General features: G+C 38.1%; 1 protein-coding gene across 3 annotated transcripts in view; it reads right to left on the bottom strand.

Annotated features, from left to right (window-relative positions):
* The window catches only part of ALS2 (alsin Rho guanine nucleotide exchange factor ALS2), an 82855-nt gene that overhangs the window by 3053 nt on the left and 56299 nt on the right, over window positions 1–23503 (bottom strand). Inside the window, exons 24-33 of one of the 3 annotated variants that reach the window (XM_057745663.1) lie at window positions 12067–12200; window positions 10998–11165; window positions 7389–7506; window positions 6440–6597; window positions 4204–4326; window positions 3509–3685; window positions 1769–1814; window positions 1493–1554; window positions 779–928; window positions 443–539 (exon numbers count right to left, since the gene is read on the bottom strand). In XM_057745663.1, coding sequence (XP_057601646.1) covers window positions 443–539; window positions 779–928; window positions 1493–1554; window positions 1769–1814; window positions 3509–3685; window positions 4204–4326; window positions 6440–6597; window positions 7389–7506; window positions 10998–11165; window positions 12067–12200 — 1233 coding nt within the window. Of the gene's footprint in view, window positions 1–442; window positions 540–778; window positions 929–1492; window positions 1555–1768; window positions 1815–3508; window positions 3686–4203; window positions 4327–6439; window positions 6598–7388; window positions 7507–10997; window positions 11166–12066; window positions 12201–23503 lie in introns of those variants that run through there. The other 2 variants (XM_057745664.1, XR_009055104.1) reach the window with 2 other exon arrangements.

Genomic DNA, 23503 nt, shown 5'->3' with positions numbered 1-23503 from the left:
ATCTGTAAACTATTGGTTACAGTAAATACATGGGTAAGAGAGAAGAAGCAATTCATATTCATTACATACATACCCCTTCTGCATTTTACCTTAATTCCATTAACTGGCTCTAATGCTATTTTTTTTTGGACACTGAGAATTCTGTTTCTTTTTTAGAGTTACATTTATATAGATGGTCTACATTTATAAGGATTTGTAACAACTTAAATGATCAATTTACAAGGAAGACTGGGTAATGAATAATTTGCGTTAGTATTTTGAGAATAACTGACTCTTCTTTAATATATTATCATATTTTAAAATATTAACAACATGCGCTCTAAAGGCACTTAATGATTACATTAAAGCTTCACATAAAAGAAAATGGTTAATCACAGATTCATAATATGGTAAATGAAAGAGAGATTTTAACATTAAAAAATATTAAATACCTATACTTTACCTTCAGAGTGGTGAACATTATGCCCTGTTCCCCATGCTGAAGATATGGGTCCATCAGATCCTCGATGAGGTGCACCTCAGAGCCTAAATTCCTAATCCTGCTCAATGAGAAAAATATTGAATTACTTCCATTTATATGTGCATCCTACTTCTGAATCTATTTGAAGGGAAAAGAAAGAACAGCTCAACAAAAAAGTAATACTGTACTGAAAAGGGTTAACAGAAATGGATTTTTTTCCCCAGTGGGGGAGCATATTCCTGTCATCAGCTCAGAAAAGCAAGCGGCAGACTTGTTAAAATAACGTCACTGATATTAAAGTCAGAAGAGATTGGTCACCTGGCCCGTAGCACCACATACAAGAAAACAGGAAACAAGTCATCCATGGACCACAAGAAGTCTTCCTGAAGTGATGCCAGGACACTCTGAGAGATTTCTTCAAAAGTCTGCTGGATGACTTTAAGTTTGTCTGACGGGGTAAATGTTGTGCTGTTGTTAAAAAAAAAAAAAAAAAGACAAAAAGATATCCTATGGTTTTCTTAATAGAGCCACTTAATACTAATTGTCTGACAATAGATGCTCTTAGAGCTCATATGCCTTAAGTTGGATACATCAGGCAAAAGGAGTCACTGAAAGGGATGACCTCTGTAATCCTATGGTTCTTTGAGGAAAGAAGCCTCCAACTATCAATGGTTCAGATAAAAGAATTCACTAAGTCATAGATCATTTCCTTCTACCCACGTGCAATCTTATTTTCCTAATACATGCTTTTCTCTGAGTAAGAAGTCTGGTTAATTTGCATTTGGCTAAAGATATGATTATGTAGACAAATTTCTGGGGAGGTTCTCCATCACTTTTGAAAATGCAAGGGCCTTGTAGAGTAAAAAGTATCAAAATGTCTCAAGAGTTTTTCTGATCTTCAGGCTCAGTTTGACACCATCTTGCAGGGTTGGGGGCTGGGGTTAGAGTTTAAGTAAAGACAAGATCTCATCAGGATCTTAACAGAAGAACCACTCCTTTGATTTCTGTAATTTTCAACAAATCAGAGGTTACCTGATCTGCTGTAGACATTCTACAGCTGAGGCAAAGCAAGCATCTTTAGTGGTTGGCAAAACCTGCAAAAAAAAGAATTTATAAAGGTCAAAGAGGAAAGTGGTTTTTTGCAGTAACAATAAACATAAATGATACCAACAGCAGAATGCAGGTCTTCAGTGAATAATTCATGCTTGAGTACTACACTACCAAAGTTAAATGGAAATTGTTTTGCTACCTTGAATCCCCCACACCAAGTAACAGCATATTTGTTGAGGAAGCTAAAATCCACTATACCTTTTTACTCTCTCCAAGGACTGACAAGGTCGCTGGCCAAAATTTCCTGCAATGGAATCCATATATTGTTAATACCACTTGTTACTTACGGTAGGTTAATCCCCATTAGAAACAGTTAATGACTAGATTGACTTCCCTGTCCCCATTTAAAATAACTATTCCACAATTCCTTCATTTTTACTATTAAACCATTTCACTGAAAAAATTTACTTTCCAATTAAGGCTGATTCACTTTTTTCTGATAGTGCAAATATATAATAATTGGCTGTTGCAGTGATCAGCTTTATCATAACACTTCTAGAAAGTATAATCACTTAGTATTTCCTTGGACCAACAAGAAACAATATCCTACAATAAAAAAGGGCATTTCTAAATTTTTAAATTAGAAGTTGTAGATGGGGAGGCAGGGAAGAGAAAAGAAAAGAAGGGAAAGAAGAAAGCCAAAGAATGAATACAATTAACTTTCTGAAAACATGAATATATGTATTTTGCTTTGAAGAACTGCAAAATATCAGGCAGGATAACTCAAATTATTTGCATATATTCAGAATAATAATCAGATTTCAAACTCATGTCTAAAAGTTCTCAGAAATAAAGATTTTAAAATATCACTATTTTGCTCAAGACAGATATGTAATAGGTAAATAAACTGCAAATTATATACGCGGGGTGAGTCAAAAATTATCCGCACTCTGGCTGTAGAATTTATTTTAATTAACTTGTAGAAAAGACAAATACATCATTTTTCGATATAATCTCCTTGCTTTTCAACACACCTTGTCCATCTGTCAACAAGCTTTCATATTCTCTCATTAAAAAATGTTTTAGGCTGAGCTGTGAGCTACGAATGCACCGCTGTCTTCACTTATTCATCAGAAGTAAATCTTCGTCTTTGTAGGGCTGCTTTCAGGGGACCAAACAGGTGAAAGTCCAATGGAGCAAGAGCAGGACTATAGGGAGGATGCTTTAACACCTCAAAACGAAGTTTTTGCAGAGTGAGTGTCGACAGTGTGGGCAGAAGTATACGGACATGCATTGTCATGCAAGATCACAACGCCCTTGGATAAGCAGTCCTCTGCATTTAACCCGAAGTTTAGGCTTCAGCTCTTCAATAAGGATCTCACTGTAATGAGCACTGTTGATTGCTGAACCTTTTTTCCTGATAACGTTCCAGTACTGGCCCTTGAGAATCCCAGAAAACTGTCACTCATCTATTCGACAGAATCATTTCACGTGTACGCTCCATGTTGTCATCAGCTGTGGATGTTGACAGGGGTCCAGCTCCTTGATGGCTAACTCTTGTGCGACCTTCCTTGAACTTCTCTATCCATTCATACACACTTCCTTGCGACAAAACACCTTCTCCATACTGAGCACAAAGTCTTCAATAAATAACAGCACCAGGTACATACACCCTCGGACCCAAAAAACAAATCGCTGCACGCTGCTCTTCTTTGGTGCAAATCACAAGTGGGGCATCCATTTTTGCTCACACCACAGTTACAAATGAACGTATGTAACACGTTCACACCTGCACAGCAGTGACTAGGGAAACAGTAGCCTTGAATGGAAAGCGCTGAAAAGACAGTATGGCCAACAGAAGTTTTAATATAACCAGAGTACGGATAATTTTTGACTTACCGTTGTATACAATTAGATATCAAAGTACAAAACTCCCAACAATGCTGTCTGCATTTTGAGTTAAAACCATTAGATTCCATTCACCATTACTGTACTGACCTCTGCACCCCGAGGAAGCCCAAAAGAGCAACGTCTGGCTGCTTATTTAGTCGGAGAACACATTCCCAGTAAACGTCCTCCTCACGATCATTATCCAGGGCATAAAGCATGAAGAGTGGTGGGTAGAGCCGAGGCAGGAGCACAGGAAGCAGTAACCCAGAACCTGTTACCACGTAACTACAAAACATTGGAGGGAGAGGGAGAAGCGTTAATCCTAAAATTGAAAGCAGAATCAAACAGGGAGCTTCATTTTCTAGAAGTTGAAAGTAAAGATGGGAAATTATGAATGAAGAAGCAGTTATATTACTTCTTTTATATAAGGAGTTAACATGAGAAGTTTACCTATGACCCCAGAGTTTTGTCATGGGCCAACTGTGAATTCTTTTCATAAATTCAAAATCTAACAGAAAGCCCACTTTGTTTCCATTTTAAGGCTGATTTCTCTGCTGTCCTGGGGCTGAATGATTTACTTTGCTCAGTAGCCTTTGTGCCCAGTCATTTGTGGTTACAGTTTCATGGGGTTTGGCTAGCAGAACTTGAGACCTAAAAGGAACCTCAGAGATCACAAAGTCCAACCATATCATTTTAAAAAGAAGGACCCAGATCTAGAGAAAACAACTTTTCCTGGGATTCTTTGCATAAGATCACTTGGTCCCCACCCACTTTCTTCACCGTCTCCACCCAGCTCCACTCACCCTGGCTCTGGTGATTCAGATCTGGAATCTGACTTCCCAGGGCAAAAGGATTTCCTTTCAGTTGGCAGAGGAGCAGAGAGAGGAATTGTGCTGCCCTCTTCAGGAAGTTCAGGAAACAAGAACCTAAGGAAGAAAAAAAATATATCATTATACAATTACAACTCTAGAGCAGATAAAAAGAGTAAAAAAGCACATTTCTATTATTAATCTATTTAAGGACCAATAAAATTAAACTTTATATCAACTAAAAATGTCAGTTCCAGACTTCCCTGGTGGCACAGTGGTTAAGAATCCACCTGCCAATGCAGGGGACATGGGTTCGACCCTGGGCCAGGAAGATTCCACATGCCACGGAGCAACTAAGCCCGTGCACCACAACTCCTGAGCCCGTGTGCCACAACTACTGAAGCCCACACGCCTACAGCCCATGCTCTGCAACAAGAGAAGCCACCTCAAAGAGAAGCCCGTGCACCGCAATGAGGAGTAGCACCAGCTCACCACAACTAGAGAAAGCCCACTCAGGGCAACAAAGACCCAACGCAGCCAATAAATAAATAAATAAATATTTTTAAAAATTGTATAAAGTAACAAAATTTTTTTTTAAAAAGTCAGTTCCCTTAGAGTCTTAACTGATGTGTCTTACAGGGTAAAATTAAGAATGTAGCTAACGAATAACACCACTAAAAAATCTTTATGTTCTGGTTTTTCTGTCTAGTTACTAAAGAATGAAGAATTCTGATCTATATGATATATATGTTTTTCTTACTGGAAAATCTCATCTGGGGTCAATGCATATTGACTCTTCAAGCAGAGATCATTGTTTTCAGAATATAAACAATTAAATGTCTAACATTAAGAAAAAAATGAAAACAATGCAAAAATTTTTAATTTTCTTTAAAAAGCCAAGTTATTGAAAAACTTCTCCAAATGACTGCACTGCTAAATTGTTGAGGCTTTTTCCCTAGGTGGTGAATTTCCTTCGGATTTTATTTCCCACCTCTTGTATGCAAATGGTGGATTCTAACCATAAACAAGTTTATAGTCCTCTTTATTTTTACAGACTGAAACCTTAACTCTTTAAAGGCAGTTTGCAATCTTCTGTACTTTTGTAGAGTTATACCATGTTCCTGCTCCTACTTTTATAGTTGAGAAAACTAAAAAGTTCAGGAAACTTAACTTCATTTTACCCATCTAGCCAGTGTCAGAGCTGAAACAATCCTATCCCAGCAATCTTTTTAGTAGATAACGTTGCCTTCTCAAAAGTGAAACATTTCCAGGTGCTTTTATCAGTTTTGAGGCTAAATAATATAAGGAGGTTTTTTTGGGACAAATTCATAAACTTTTGTATAACTATCTCAATATAGTATTTACTTGGTGGCTTAAACCCAGGAAAATATCTTGAATTTCACAAGTTCCAAATTTGCTTGCTGCCTGAAACTCTCCTTCAAAAGATGCTTGCTTGCTTGCTTTCTCACCTCCTTCAAAGTCTCTGCTCAGTTATTATTACCTTATTAGTCATCTCTCCTTGACCTTCTGTTGAAGACAGCAGCATGGTACCTCCAGCTCCATTCTCTTTCCCTCTGTCACATTTATCATGATCTCGCATGTAACATATTTTGTTTACTCTGTCCTCACTAGAATGTAAGCCCCATGAGAGTACAGATTTTCTCTCTCTCTCTCTCTTTTGGTTTGTTTACTGACAAAAATTCCTCCAAGGGCTAACACAGAGACGCACTCAATAAATATTTGTTGAATAGATGAACAAATATGCTGTTGTCAAGGGATAGGACATACACATTCAGGGATAAAGCTTCATATTAGGCTTTATCTTCTCTGTGGTTAGGTTTTAAGAGACATGATGTTGCCTAGAGATTAAATCCAAATAAGATTACTATGTTGCCTACCAAAATTGGTATTAAAAAACTTATTTTAGCCTTCTATTACACTTAATCAGTAAGAAAGACAAAGGAAATAAGTTACAATAGCTAAGGTCCATCTTTTTTATAGCTATAGCATAAACACAAAGTAAAAACATGTTTTCATTATTCAATCTATGGAAGGATCTATGGCATAAAACCATTTTCTTGATGAATTATTTCTGCGATAAAGGGAACCACTCATGACTCTTCACAAAGTTGTCATCTCCAGGTTCACCCAGGTTCAGGGTGAAACCACCCAAGCATGAGTATAGACTAGTATTCCGCAGCTTGCAGACTTCAGTGAAAAGATCTCTCACCTTACCAGCTGGAAAATTCGCTTAAGGTAGGACTTAATCTCCTTCACAGCCTCCTGCAGCAGCCGGCGGTTGGCTCCCACACCCACATATGTCATTCTATACACTGCAACCAGTGTCTCCACGAGCCTGCCCAGTGGGTGCAGGGGAGTGTCGCAAGCCTGAGCAGGAAGAGAACCAATGCAGCCAGTCAGTGTGCACTAACAGCAGAAACAACCAATCAAAAATAAACAATGTCATAAATGATAAAAATGTCCAGAGTCTACTTTTGGGCCAGGAAAATTTAATACTTCAAATTTTTCTGAAAGTGCTGAGTCTACCCAAATTATATGGAGTAGGAGTCCCTAATTTTAATCAAAGAATCCTTTTAACATTTTGGGAAAATAGCTTTAAATATTTTGATAAAGGGTATCATTAAAAGAAAGGTTCTAACACACCTTATATGTCACAAAACAATACATGAAATGTTACCTTGGAGACAACTGAATAATGACAGTTGATTATGCTCTAAAACAGTCACTTTTCAGTTCCCTGATTTCTCCTAACACTCCTTCCTGCACCCCTACATCAATGCATATCATACTTTAAACTGTGGGATGATCTCACAGGGTTTGAGAAGGAAGCAAAGAGAGCACAACCATGCGATGTGGGTGGCATGCTTTATTGATACAATCTCTAGTCTGCTAATGTTACAAACAAAAAGCAATTTTAAAATCTGACCCTAGATGTCTAGACGCCCCTTGAACACTTTACAACTTAGAAAGTTCTATCGTCGTAATAGTCAATCTTCTGGTAGAAATGTGATTTTAGTAGTCAGAGAATTAACAAAAGACATACTTAGAAGGCAAAAACAGGATGTAGGTAACAATAAGCTGTGGGTACATTTGAATGATATATCATGTTAGCTGTATCATTAATTCACAAGACCGATACGGTTCTGACTCTTGTTTACCTTTATTAAATATTTCTTGATGTCATCATATTTCTCCACGGAGAAGGCACCAACATGCTGAGGAATGAATTCCAAACTCTCTAGTGTCTGAGTCTGTGAACGACTTAATATCTCTGGACTATAAAAAGGGAAAAGAAAGCCTATCAAGTATGTCAAGAAAGCAAGATAACTGTAAGTGCACATGAAGCACAGTCACCAACTAAGGAAGAAATGGAGCATCCAGCACAGTGTTTAGCCCAAATGTGCTCCTAATTGATCAATGACCTGCTATTAGGTTTATGTAACAGTCATTCAAAGTAGTATTTAATGTTACTCCACACCAACCACAATAAATTAATGAAGATGTTACACCAATAAAAACCATGGTGTTGGAAAATACGATGATGGTAGCTTGCAGAGAAAGCTGGTGGTAGACTTGTGAGTGATGACAAAAACAGAATAAAGAGGCGAGGGAGAGCTAAGGATTGAGGAAAACAAATCAAATAGCAAAGGATGACATGGAAATGAGCTCAAGAAGTGAGATAATGTGGACACTATAGCAGGCGGTGGCGTAAGCACGCCATGGGTAAAGGAAAGCCTTGGGTGAAGAGGCTAAGACAAAATGCATACTAGTCATCCACTGAAATTTCTGGTAATGGCACTCTATCACTAGATTACAATCAATGAGAAGCAGAAACAGGGCACAATTATCATTATGATACTATTTTAGGTAAATAAATAAGATCTCTGTGGCAGCAATGTGGTTTTATACAGAAGTTCATTCATTTTCACTTCTTGGAAACACCCAACAAGAGTTAACCAAGGTTAACCGAAGGGCTCAAGTCTCCACGTCTATGCCCACGGGCTCTAGCAGTGAAGGCTGACCAACTGCACCCCACACAAGGGCAGGTCCACAGCTTTAATCAACCTTGGGTATTTCCATTTCTTCTATAGATAGAAAGACTAGGAGGTAAAAATCATAAACTTTATGAATGAAATCATATAATCAATTACCATTTATCCCCAATACAGGAAACAAAACAAAACAAAACCTTCTTTCCATACTGCAGGGACTGGCCAAGTTCTTTAGGTCTGAATGCTAATCAATGCTTGTGGGAGTGACTGGCCAAGGTAAACAAGGAAATGTGAAGAATGGCAGATGGAGGGAAAAAAAAAAGGAAAAGGAGAAAAAGGAAGAAAATAAGAAAAAGTAGAAAAAGACAGAGAAATGAAAAGTACATCTATAATTTTTCTTTCAGCACTGCAAAATTGTTGTGCTACTTCCCTTTGGCCACCAACATTTCTGACAACAAATACACTGCCATTTGAATTGCTGTTTCCATATATGTCATAGTTTTTCTCTAGCTGCTTTCAAGACTTTTTTCTTCCGATTTGAATATGACGTGTCTGTACATGGATATCTCGTTTTTTTCTAGGATGCAGTTTGTTTAGCTTCTTGAATGTGTAGGTTTATGTTTTTCACCAAACTTGGGAAGTTTTCAATCACTATTTATTCAAATATTTTTTCCGCCCTGCAAATTTTTCTCCTTCCTTTCTGGGATTCCAAAGACAAATACTGGACTCTCGGGTCCTTAGAGCTCTTTCACTTTTTTTCACATTCTGTTGTTCAGTTTAAATAATTTCTATTAATCTCTTTTCAAGTTTTCTGACTCTTCTGCTATCACCTCCAATCTGCTACTGAGTCTACCCAAAGATTTTTTTAAAATTTTGTTCACTGTATTTTTCAATTCAAAAATTTTGATTTTGTTCTTCTTCATATCTTCTATTTCTTTGCTGATACTTTCGATTTTAATATTTGTTTCAAGGATGTTTACAATTGCTCATTTGAGCATTTTAATAATAGCTAAAAATTCCAAAATCTATGTTGGGGGTCACTGATGTCTACGGATTGTCTTTCCCCAAATGAGTTGAGATTTTTATGGTTCTCTGATTGCTAAGAAATTTTGATTTATTTCCTGGACATTTTGAGTACTACCTTACTAGATTTTGGGTCTTGTTTATATCCTATGGACAACATGAGTATTCATAATACAGTAAACATAGTAGAACTGAAACTGTTAATTTTTACAAGAACCTGCTTGTAAAGTTGGCCCTTGGCTGGTACTTGGGAACTAAGCTTCCTAAAAGTCCCCTATACTAATATGAAACATTTCCTAGCTGATAAGCGTATCTTGTTGTCCACAGACTGTATTAACAAAGTGATTTATGGTGAAGATCTGCTTCCTTCTGGGGCTGTGGGATTCTGGTAGTTGCTAAGCACAGGATGCCTATGTGACCAGTCCCCCCAAAAAACTGGAGCACTGCATCTCTAATGGGCTTCCCTGGGCAGAAACACTATATATGCGTGGCTGCATTTTACTGCTCAGGGGAGAGTGTGCTCTGTGTGACCCCGCACAGAAGGGACAGAGCATGGGAAGCTTGCACATGGATTCCTCCAGACTCTGCCTGTGTCTTCTTCCCTTACAACTGGGCTGTGGAGCCTTACTGTGTTGCTGTAATAACACTCACCTGTGAGTACAGCTATATGTTGAGTCTTATGAGTCCGTCTAGTGAATCACTGAATATGTAGGTGATCTTGGGAATCTCTGAAACAGCTGATATTTTTGTTTCAGCCATCTGTGGGCTGTGGTTCCGCTGTTAGTTCACTTCTCAAGGGCTCTGCAGTCCTAAGTGGGCCTGTCCTGTGAGTACCACTCAGGTGTCAGTCTGGGACCTGGGTGGCAATTGACTTAGCAGCTCAGTTCTCAAAGCATTTGGCTAATTAGGATCAAGTCCACACGTGTGCAGGTCTGGGGTGAATCCAGGAGCTTATAAACAACTTTACAGCATTGCTTTCCAGAGTGCCTCTCTCTCCATGACCTCCCCAGCATTCTCTGGCTCCCCTGTAGGTCCTCCAGCCAGAAACTGCCCACTTCCATGAAGTGATGGGAGGAGAGAGAGAGAGGCCAAAAGAGCAGTGAGGTTTGGCCAGGACTCCTGGACCCGAGGATCCAGCAAGGGAGGAGGAGCGCCCACTCCTGCAAGCTGCTGGCTCCTGCACGCATCTTGTTCCATGGCTGCTCCAGAGGCTGCCATCGCTGCCCCTGCCACTCAAGTGCCTGCAGGCTGAGGCAGGAGGAAGTGGAGAAGAAGGAGAGACAGAAAACTCAGTGTACCTCCTCCACTCTCTCTGAGCTTTAGGAGTCTCTTTTCTGCATCTTGAGCCAGAAGCAGAGGGCTTTATCTGGATCTCTGTCTGTCTGCACCACAGTGCTTGCCTCTAGTTTCAGGTTATACTGAGTTCAGGCTGAGGAATACTGAAGTTAAGAAACCCAGAAAACTCACCACTGGTTGGGTGGTACTTTGAATTCAGGTGCTCTTCCCCAGTACACCTGCTGATATTTATTTTTCAGAGTTTCAAACAGCTGTCCATGCATTCTGCCTGGGTTTTATAGTTGAGTTCAGTAGAAGATACAAGGAGGTGTGTTTTATCCATCCTTACCCAGAAGTACATAATTGACTTTTAAATTATACTTAAAATCTAAATGTGGGAAGCCTTGACAACTTACTGGTTTTAAGTTTCATCTTCCTACCAGGCTCTGCCCTGTGCTGGGCAAGGCATTCACGCACCTGTCTCTGTGTTGGCGCCGACTGGTGGTCAGGGCCACAGCAATATTGTCCCATGCTTTCCAAACTTCCCCTTGGCCTGGGTTCTCACAGCCGAGCTGGCGCCAACACTCATCAAACACTGCTTTCCACTTCTCATCAGCCGGCACCGCCAGGTTTCCAAGCTTCCTGCTAATAAGGTCACGTCAGCCTTTCATTAATCACTTATTTCATGCAAAAATCCTAAAGAAGAGAAATTTTCTAATATACAACTGTAAATACTTCTGTGACAAAAACTGCCTAAACTGATGGTGGTTCCATTGTTTAAAAACTGAATAAAAATTTAAACAGATGGTTTTTAGCTACTTGGTGTTTGTTAGATACTAAAGTGCATGAATCGTTAAGTATGAAGCACACCAGAACGGACTCCTTTGCTTTCTGCATTTCCACAGAACTGATTTTGCAAAACTGATCCCTGCTAAAACGAGGACTTCCTGTGCCTTGCACATTTCATACTGACAACTGTGAAACGCATTACATACTGGGTTCTAAAAATACTCTAAGAACAAACATGGCACAGAAAGTATATCAGGCTCCCATGAAAACAAAGAATCTGAAATGCTATCAAAATACAAAAACAAAACTAAAGCTGGAATCAATAAAGGAAAATAAACATACGCCAAAAACTTGGAGGAAGAACACAATACACTTAGACTGACTTTTCCCCATATATGCAGTGTATTAGTGTATATATAGGGTTGATCTTTACTCTTCAAAATGAAGTTGTACAGGGTTTCCATTTTAAAATGCTCTCTTTCAATCAACTTGGATACCTGCACCATTAACAGTAAGATTATTCCTGCACAGAGAACTTTCATCATTTTAAACATTTATGCTCTAAAGCTATAACCTAAACCAAGAATACAGATTTAGCTCTTTATAGCAGTGTCAGTTTACAATTTAAGGTTATACATTGTTTAAAGAAAAAAACAGACTTAAAAAACTTGTCCTGCATTTGAAATACTAACCAGCTTTAATAAAAGTAAGACAACTCAAAACAATCCATAATTAATCCATAATTAACACTACTTACAAAACTTTAGCTTTGTCTTTATCACTCTCATACAGACTAGGCTTGAAGTATGTTCCAGTGATTTTTATCCCAGAGCCCCATTCTCCACTAAAATAACCTTCAATGTAATCTCCATTTGGCAGAGTCAATGTTCCCTAGGTAAAGTTAGAGAAAATATAGAATTAGAGGAAATATTTTCAATCTTAAAAATCAGGGGAACAAAAGCACTAAATGGTTATCAACATTTTCATTTTTAACTAGTCCCTAATTCTTTTTGAAAAAAAAGTCTATATACATGCATGTGCAAAAAGAGTGTATGAAAATAATCCATGGATTAAAGAAAAAGAAATCACAGGAAAAATTGGTAAAATATTTTTACCTGAATGAAATGACTACACAACTTATCTAAATTGATGGGACCTAAAGCAGTATTTAGAGGCAAAATTAAAGCTGTGAACATCTATATTATAAAATGAGGAAGATCTCAAATCAGTAGTCTAAAACTCCATCTCACAAAGTTAGAAAAAGCGAACTAAACCCACAGCAAGAAGGAGATAATAAAAATGAGAGTGGAAAAGCTGCTCAACATCACTAACTATTAGAGAAATACAAATCAAAACTACCATGAGGTATCACTTCATACCGGTTAGAATTGGCATCATCAGAAAATCTACAAACAATAAATGCTGGAGAGGGTGTGGAGAAAAGATAACCCTCTTGCACTGTTGGTGGGAATATAAATTGATGCAGCCACTATGGAGAGCAGTATGGAGGTTCCTTGAAAAACTAAAAATAGAATTACCATATGATCCAACAATCCGACTACTGGGCATATACCCAGAGAACACCATAATTCAAAAAGACACATACACCCCAATGTTCACTGCAGTACTAATCAGGACATGGAAGCAACCTAAATGTCCACAAACAGATGAATGGTTGAAAAAGATGTGGTACATAACAATGGAATATTATTCAGCTGTAAAAAGGAATGAAATTGGGACATTTGTAGAGACATGGATGGACCCAGAGGCCATCATACAGAGTGAAGTCAGAAAGAGAAAAACAAATATCGTATATTAACACATATATGCAGAACATAGAAACATGGTACAGATCAACTGGTTTGCAAGACAGAAATAGAGACACAGATGTAGAGAACAAACATATGGACACCAAGGGCGGAAAGTGGAGTGGGAGAGGGGATGGGGTGGGATGAATTGGGAGATTGGGATTGCCATATATACATTACTAATAAGAAAAAAAAAATATCGAGAGAAAAAAGATGGCGGCGAAGTAGAGGGACGTGGAATGCATCCCTCTCCACAGATGCACTGGGAATGCACCGAAGGACGCAATAATTCCCACAGAGAACCAGCTGAACACCAGCAGACGGCCTCGGACACCAGAAAGGACCGCAAGGAGCCCGACATAACAGCTAAGTTTTCGGTAGTACGGACAATATATCTCTCATACTTTCCTTCATCCCTACCTTTTATACACTTATATTCCTTTCTTTTTATTTGCATATTTCCAACCACATTACGCTCTCCTGTTCCCCTTTCTTTCAGTCATTTTAAATTTATTTTATCTTAACATACTTATAAGCAACACTATCGATCTGCTCAGACTCCTTGCTCTATTCTCCAGATGACGCACCGCCTTGGTATTTAATATTAGGTTTTTGTCTTTATCTTAGTTCTTAGTACAGTTGTCTAATTACATTCTGAGAATCTCCATTCTCTCTGGTGGTACTCTGGCTCTTTTCTACATTTGATCCTAGCTTACAAAATCTCCCTGGATTAATGTTTGCATGTGTAAGGTGTTATTTGTTTGTTTGTTCACTTTTGCTTTTGTCTCTGATTTGTTCTGTTTCAGTTGTCAATTTCTGTTGGGTTTCTCTTTGAATATCTGATAGCACACTGGGGTTCTGTCAGGTCTTTCTAGAGCCTTATGTCCTAATGGATTCAGTAATTGTGTGTCTTATACATGTATGTGTTTCCTAGACTTAATATTTGTTTAATCCAATACTTGGACATTAGTCTGAGGCTTGGACAATCTTCTATAAACACCTCTATCACCAGCACAAGCAACCTCAAAAGTCTGGACAACCATGAGGAAACAAAGAAACACCATGCAGGCAAAGGAGCAGGAAAAAACCCCACAAGACCAAGTAAATGAGGAGGAAATAGGAAAAATGCCTGAAAAAGAATTCAGAGTAATGACAGTAAAAATGATACAAAATCTCGATAGCAAAATAGAGAAAGTACAAGAAACAGTTCATAAGAACTCAGAAAAACAAACAGCAATGGATAACAAAATAACTGAAATTAAAAATACTCTAGATGCTATAACCAGCAGAATGACTGAGGCAGAAGAACGAATAAGTGAGTTGCAAGATAGAATGGGGGAAATAAACGCCACAGAGCAGGAAAAAGAAAAAAGAATAAAAAGAATAGAAGACCGTCTCAGAGACCTCAGTGATAACATGAAGCGTACCAACATTCGAATCATAGGCATCCCAGAAGAAGAAAACAAGAAAGGGTCTGAGAAAATATTTGAAGAGTTATAGTGGAAAACTTCCCCAACATGGGAAAAGAAATAATTAACCAAGTCCAAGAAGCACAGAGAGTCCCATACAGAATAAAACCAAGGAGAAATACACCAAGGCACATATTAATCAAACTAATGACAATTAAACACAAAGAAAAAATATTAAAAGCAGCAAGAGAAAAGCAACAAACAACATATAAGGGAAAACCCATGAGGATAACAGCTGACCTCTCTACAGAAACTCTGCAGGCCAGAAGGGAATGGCAGGATATACTGAAAGTCCTGAAAGAGAGAAACCTACAGCCAACAATACTCTACCCAGCAAGAATCTCATTCACATTTGAGGGAGAAATCAAAAGCTTTCCAGACAAGCAAAAGTTAAGAGAATTCAGCACCACCAAACCAGCCTTACAACAAATGCTAAAGGAACTTCTCTAAGTAGGAAACACAAGAAAAGGAAAACACCTACAAATACAAACCCAAAACAATTCAGAAAATGGTAATTGGAACACACATGTCAATAATCACTGTAAATGTAAATGGATTAAATGCTCCAACCAAAAGACACAGACTGGCTGAATGGATACAAAAACAAGATCCTTCTGTATGCTGCCTACAAGAAACCCACTTCACACCAAGGGATACATATAGACTGAAAGGAAAGGGATGGAAAAAGATATTCCATGCAAATGGAAGTCAAAAGAAAGCTGGAGTAGCAATACTCATATCAGACAAATTAGACTTGAAAGTAAAGACTATTAAAAGAGACAAGGAAGGACACTACATAATGATCAAGGGATCCATTCAAGAAGAACATATCACAATGGTAAATATCTATGCCCCCAATATAGGAGCACCTCAATACATAAGGCAAATGCTAACAGCTATAAAAGGGGACATCGACAGGAACACAATAATAGTGGGAGACTTGAACACCCCACTTACATCAATGGACAGATCATCCAAACAGAAAATAAATAAAGACACACAAGCTTTAAATGACATATTAGACCATCTCGACTTAATTGATATTTATAGGACATTCCATCCAAAAACGACAGACTACACTTTCTTCTCAAGTGCACACGGAACATTTTCCAGGATAGATCACCTCTTGGGTCACAAATCAAACCTCAGCAAATTCAAGAAAATTGAAATCATATCAAGCATCTTCTCAGACCACAACGCCATGAGACTAGATATCAATTACAGGGAAAAAACTGCAAAAAATACAAACACATGGAGGCTAAACAATTCACTCTTAAACAACCAAGAAATCACTACAGAAATCAAAGAGGAAATCAAAAAATATCTAGAAACAAATGACAATGAAAACACAACAACCCAAAACCTATGGGATGCAGCAAAAGCAGTTCTAAGAGGGAAGTTTATAGCAATACAGTCCTACCTTAAGAAACAAGAAAATGACCGAATAAACAACCTAACCTTACACCTAAAACAACTAGAGAAAGAAGAACAAAGAAACCCCACAGTGAGCAGAAGGAAAGAAATCATAAAGATCAGAGCAGAAATAAATGAAAAAGAAAGGAAGGAAGCCATAGCAAAAATTAATAAAAATAAAAGCTGGTTCTTTGAGAAGATTAACAAAATTGATAAACCATTAGCCAGACTCATCAAGAAAAAAAGGGAGAAGATGCAAATCAACAGAATTAGAAATGAAAAAGGAGAAGTCACAACGGACACCTCAGAAATACAAAACATCATGAGAGACTACTACAAGCAACTATATGCCAATCAATTGGATAACCTGGAAGAAATGGATACATTCTTAGAAAAATACAATCTTCCAAGACTGAACCAGGAAGAAATAGAAACCATGAACAGACCAATCACAAGTACAGAAATTGAGGCAGTGATTAAAAATCTCCCAACAAACAAAAGCCCAGGACCAGATGGGTTCACGGGCGAATTCTATCAAACATTTCGGGAGGAGCTAACACCTATCCTTCTCAAACGCTTCCAAAATATTGCAGAAGGAGGAACACTCCCAAACTCATTCTACGAGGCTACCATCACCCTGATACCAAAACGAGGCAAAGATACTACAAAAAAAGAAAACTACAGACCAATATCACTGATGAATATAGATACAAAAATCCTCAACAAAATACTAGCTAACAGACTCCAACAGCACATTAAAAAAATCATATACCATGATCAAGTGGGGTTTATCCCTGGGATGCAAGGATTCTTCAATATAAGCAAATCAATCAACGTGATACATCATATCAACAAATTGAAGGATAAAAACCACATGATCATCTCCATAGATACAGAAAAAGCTTTTGACAAAGTTCAACATCCATTTATGATAAAAGCTCTCCAGAAAATGGGCATAGAAGGAAATTACCTCAACATAATAAAAGCCATATATGAAAAACCAAAAGCCAACCTCATTCTCAATGGGGAAAAACTGGAAGAATTCCCTCTAAGAACAGGAACAAGACAAGGGTGTCCACTCTCACCACTACTATTCAACATAGTTTTGGAAGTCCTTGCCACAGCAATCAGAGAAGAAAAAGAAATCAAAGGAATCCAAATTGGAAAAGAAGTAAAACTGTCACTGTTCGCAAATGACATGATACTATACACAGAAAATCCTAAAGATGCCACCAGAAAACTACTTGAGCTAATCAATGAATTTGGTAAAGATGCAGGATACAAAATTAACACACAGAAATCTCTTGCATTTCTATACACTAACAAGGAAAGATCAGAAAGAGAAATTAAGGAAATAATCCCATTCACCATTGCAACAAAAAGAATAAAATACCTAGGAATAAATCTAACCAAGGAGCTAAAAGACCTGTATTCAGAAAACTATAAGACACTAATGAAAGAAATCAAAGACGACACAAACAGATGGAGGGACATACCATGTTCCTGGACTGGAAGAATCAACATAGTGAAAATGACTGTACTACCCAAAGCAATTTAAAGATTCAATGCAATCCCGATCAAATTACCAATGGCATTTTTCACAGAACTAGAGCAAGAAATCTTACGATTTGTATGGAAACGCAAAAGACCCCGAATAACCAAAGCCATCTTGAGAAGGAAAAATGGAGTTGGTAGAATCAGGCTTCCTGACTTCAAACTGTACTACAAGGCCATAGTGATCAAGACAGTATGGTACTGGCACAAAAATAGAAAGGAAGATCAATGGAATAGAATAGAGAACTCAGAAGTAAGCCCAAACACATATGGGCACCTTATCTTTGACAAAGGAGGCATGAATATACAATGGAAAAAAGACAGCCTCTTCAATAAGTGGTGCAGGGAACATTGGACAGCAACATTTCAAAGAATGAAATTAGAACACTTCCTAACACCATACACAAAAATAAACTCCAAATGGATTAAAGACCTCCATGTAAGGCCAGACACTATAAAACTCCTAGAGGAAAACATAGGCAGAACACTATGACATCCTCAAAGCAAGATCCTTTTTGACCCACCTCCTAGAATTATGGAAATAAAATCAAGAAGAAACAAATGGGACCTCATGAAACTTAAAAGCTTTTGCACAGTTAAAGAAACCATAAACAAGACTAGAAGGCAACCCTCAGAATGGGAAAAAATAATTGCCTATGAAACAACAGACAAAGGATTAACCTCCAAAATGTACAAGCAGCTCATGAAGCTTAATACCAAAAAAGCAAATAACCCAATCCACAAATGGGCGGAAGACCTAAATAGACATTTCTCCAAAGAAGACATACAGATGGCCAACACACACATGAAAAGATGCTCAACATCACTAATCATCAGAGAAATGCAAGTCAAAGCCACAATGAGGTATCACCTCACACCGATCAGAATGGCCATCATCACAAAATCTGGAAACAACAAATGTTGGAGAGGGTGTGGAGAAAAGGGAACTCTCCTGCACTGTTGGTGGGACTGTAAGTTGGTACAGCCACTATGGAAAATAATTTGGAGGTTCCTTAAAAAACTACAAATAGAACTACCATATGATCCAGTCATCCCACTACTGGGCATATACCCAAAGAAAACCATAATCCCAAAAGAAACTTGTACCATACTGTTTATTGCAGCACTATTTACAATAGCCAGGACATGGAAGCAACCTAAATGCCCATCAACAAATGAATGGATAAAGAAGATGTGGTATATATATACAATGGAATATTACTCAGCTATAAAAAGGGATGAGATAGAGCTACATGTAATGAGGTGGATAGAACTACAGTCTGTCATACAGAGTGAAGGAAGTCAGAAAGAGAAAGACAAATATTGTATGCTAACTCACATATACGGAATCTAAAAATGGTACTGATGAACTCAGTGACAAGAACAAGGACGCAGATACAGAGAATGGACTGGAGAACTCGAGGTTTGGGAGGGGGAAGGGGGTGAAGGGGAAGCTGAGACGAAGCGAGAGAGTAGCACAGACATATATATACTACCAACTGTAAAACAGATAGTCAGTGGGAAGTTGTTGTATAACAAAGGGAGTCCAACTCGAGGATGGAAGATGCCTTAGAGGACTGGGGCGGGGAGGGTGGGGGGGACTCGAGGGGGCGGGGAGTCAAGGAAGGGAGGGAATACGGGGATATGTGTATAAAAACAGATGACTGAACTTGATGTACCCCCCCAAAAAATAAATAAATTAATTAAATTAAAAAATAATAATAATAAAAAAAGAAAAAAATATCAAATTGTACGCTTTAAATACATGAAATTCATTGTATGTCAATTATATCTCAATGAAAGTTCTTTTAAAAAAAAAGTAAATGCAGTGGTGCAAAAAAAAATATTAGAGCAAAAATCAGGGAGATAGAAAACAAACAGAAAAAAAATGAATGAAACCAAAAGCTGCTTCTTCAAAAAGATATACACTTGACAGGCACTTAATTAGACTGATCAAGAAAAAAAGACAAACACTTAACTAGATCAAGAAAAATAAAAAGAGAGAAGACATAAAATTACAAAATCAAGAAACAAGATATTATACCAATCTTACAAAAATTAAAAAGGTTAGAAGGGAATAATAAGAGATCAACTTTATGCCAATAAATTAGGTAATTCGGATGAAACAGAATAATTCCTTAAAAGGAACAAATAACCAAAACTGACTTAAGAAGAAATGGAAAGCCTGAATAGACCAATTAGAAATAAGGAAATTGAAATAGAAATTTAAAATCTTCTCACAAAATAATGCTCAGGCCCAGATGATTTCACTGGTGAACTCTCTAAAACATTCAAAGAAGAAATAATAACATCAAGGCTTCACAAATTCTTTCAGAAAATGGAGAAGGAGGGAACTCTTCCCAACTCATTCTATGAGGCCAGTGTTACCTCAATACCAAAGACAGACATTATGAAAAAGGAAAACTATAAGCCTAAATATAATATCCAAATATAAGTGTAAAAACTTTCACCAAAATATTAGCATTAATTCTAGCAATACACAAAAACGATTATATGCTATGACCAAGCATGATTTATCCGAGGAAAGCAAGTTTGCTTTAACATCAGAAAAGCAGCTAATATAATATGCTATATTAATAGCATAAAGGACAAAAACTACATAATCATCTCAATAGACACAGAAAAAGCCGTTTAACAAAATCTAAAACCTGTTCATAATAAACACTCTCAAGAAACTAGGAAGAGAAGGGAACTATCTCAATCTGATGAACCTATGAAAAACCTTTAGCTAACATTATTCTTGATGGTGAAAGATTTAATGCTTTTCCCCTAAAACAGGGGGAAAGGCAAGGATGTCCATCTTACCACTTCTATTCAACATTCTACTGCAGAGTTTAGGCAGTGCAGTCAGACAAAAAAAAAAAAAAAAAAAGCCTTCCGGATTGCAAAAGAAGTAAAACTGTCTTTATTTGTAGACAAGATGATCCTGTATGCAAGAAATCCTAAGAAATCCATAAAAAAATCCTACTAGAACTAAAACATGTATTCAGCAAGGTTTAAGGATACAAGAACAAAACAAAAAAATCAACTGTATTTTTATATAACAGCAATGAACAACCCAAAAATAGAATTAAGCAAACAATTCCCTCTATAATAGCATCAAAAAGAATGGTTAGGAGGGATCAAGATGGCGGAATAGGACATGCGCTCACTCCCTCTTGCAAGAGCACTGGAATTACAACTAACTGCCGAACAATCATCGACAGAAAGACATTGGAACTCACCAAAAAAGACACCCCCCATCCAGAGACAAAGGAGAAGCCGCAATGAGATGGTAGGAGGGGCACAATTGCGTGAAAATCAAATCCCATAAATGCTGGGTGGGTGACTCACAAGCTGGAGAACAGTTATACCGCAGAAGTCCACCCACTAAAGTGAGGGTTCTGAGCCCCACGTCACGCTTCCCAACCTGGGAGTCCAGCAACGGGAGGAATCCCCAGAGAATCAGACTTTGAAAGCCAGTGGGATTTGACTGCAGGACCGCCACAGAACTGGGGGAAACAGAGATTCCACTCTTGGAGGGCATGCAAAAAAGTGTGCTCACCAGGACCAGGGGGATGGAGCAGTGACCCCATAGGAGACTGAACCAGACCTACCTGCTGGTGTTGGAGGGTTACCTGCAGAGGTGGGGGGCAGCTGTGGCTCACCGAGGAGACAGGGGCACTGGCAGCAGGGGTTCTGGGAAGTGCTCATTGGCATGAGCCCTCCCAGAGTCTGCCATTAGCCCCACCAAAGAGCCTGTAAGCTCCAGTGCTGGGTAGCCTCAGGCCAAACAACCAACAAGGTGGGAACACAGCCCCACCCATTGGCAGACAAGCAGATTAAAGTGTCACTGAGCTCCACCCACCAAAGAAGATTAGAGTCTTACTGAGCTCCACCCACCCAGCCCTACCCACCATCAGTCCCTCCCATCAGGAAGCATACACAAGCCTCCTAGATAGCTTCCTGCACAAGAGGGCAGACAGCAGTTTCAAGCAGTATATCATCTTGTGGAACTGAAAACCACAGCCACAGAAAGATAGAGAAAATGAAAAGGCAAAAGACTTTGTACCAGATGAAGGGACAAGATAAAACACCAGAAAAACAACTAAATGAAGAGGAGATAGGCACCCTTCCAGAAAAAGAATTCAGAATAAGGATAGTGAAGATGATCCAGAACTTTGAAAAAAGACTGGATGCAAAGATCATAAAGTCGCAAGAAAAGTTTACCAAAGACCTAGAAGAATTAAAGAGCAAACAAACAGAGATACACAACACAATAACTGAAATGAAAAATACACTAGAAGGAACCAACAGCAGATTAACTGAGGCAGAAAGGTGAATAAGTGGCCTGGAAGACAGAATGGTGATAATCACTGATGCAGAAAAGAATAAAGAAAAAAGAATGAAAAGAACTGAAGACAGCCTAAGAGACCTCTGGAACAATGTTAAAAGCACCAACATTCACCTTATAGGAGTCCCAGAAGGAGAAGAGAGAGATAAAGGACCCGAGAAAATATTGGAAGAGATTATAGTTGAAAACTTCCCTAACATGGGAAAGGAAATAGCTACCCAAGTCCAGGAAGCACAGAGAGTCCCAGGCAGGATAAACCCAAGGAGAAACACGCCAAGACATATAGTAGTCAAATTGGCAAAAATTAAAGACAGAGAAAAGTTACTAAAAGCAACAAGGGAAAAACAACAAATAACGTACAAGGGAACTCCCATAAGGTTAAGAGCTGATTTCTCAGCAGAAACTCTGCAGGCCAGAAGGGAGTGGCACGATATATTTAAAGTGATGAAAGGGAAGAAACTACATCCAAGAATACTCCACCCAGCAAGGATCTCATTCAGATTTCCCAGAAAAATTAAAAGCTTTACAGACAAGCAACAGCTAAGAGAATTCAGCACCACCAAACCAGCCCCACAACAAACGCTAAAGGAACTTCTCTAAGCGGGAAACATAAGAGAAGAAAAGGACCTACAAAAACAAAAACAAAACAATTAAGAAAATGGTAATAGGAACATACATCTCGATAACTACCTTGAACGTAAATGGACTAAATGCACCAACCAAAAGACACAGACTGGCTGAATGGATACAAAAACAAGACCCATATATATGCTGTCTACAAGACACCCACTTCAGACCAAGGGACACATTCAGACTGAAAGTGAGGGGATGGAAAAAGATATTCCATGCAAATGGAAATCAAAAGAAAGCTGGAGTAGCAATACTCATATCAGATAAAATAGACTTTAAAATAAAAAATGTTACAAGAGACAAGAAAGGACACTACATTATGATCAAGGGATCAACCCAAGAAGAAGAGATAACCATTATAAATATATATGCCCCCAATATAGGAGCACCTCCATACATAAGGCAAATGCTAACAACTATGAAAGAGGAAATCAACAGTAACACAAAAATAGTGGGGAACTTTAAAAGCCCACTTACACCAATGGACAGATCATCCACACAGAAAATTAATAAGGAAACACAAGCTTTAAATGACACAATAAATCAGCTGGATTTAATAGATATCTATAGGACATTCCATCCAAAAACAGCAGATTACATTTTCTTCTCAAGTGCACATGGAACATTCTCCAGGATAGATCACATATTGGGTCAAGCCTTGGTAAATTCAAGAAAATTGAAATCGTATCAAGCATCTTTTCCGACCACAACACTATGAGATTAGAAATCAATCACAGGAAAAAAACTGTAAAAAACACAAACACATGGAGGCTAAACAATATGCTACTAAATAACCAAGAGATCACTGAAGAAATCAAAGAGGAAATCAAAAAATACCTAGAGACAAATGACAATGAAAACACAATGATCCAAAACCTATGGGATGCAGCAAAGGCAGTTCTAAGAGGGAAGTTTATAGCAATACAATCCTACTTCAAGAAACAAGAAAAATCCCAAATAAACAAT

This window comes from Hippopotamus amphibius, chromosome 8 (assembly GCF_030028045.1).
Source record: "Hippopotamus amphibius kiboko isolate mHipAmp2 chromosome 8, mHipAmp2.hap2, whole genome shotgun sequence".
Classification (NCBI taxonomy): domain Eukaryota; kingdom Metazoa; phylum Chordata; class Mammalia; order Artiodactyla; family Hippopotamidae; genus Hippopotamus; species Hippopotamus amphibius.
The sequence above is the reverse complement of the archived record's forward strand: the minus strand, read 5'-3'. Positions and strand labels throughout refer to the sequence as shown.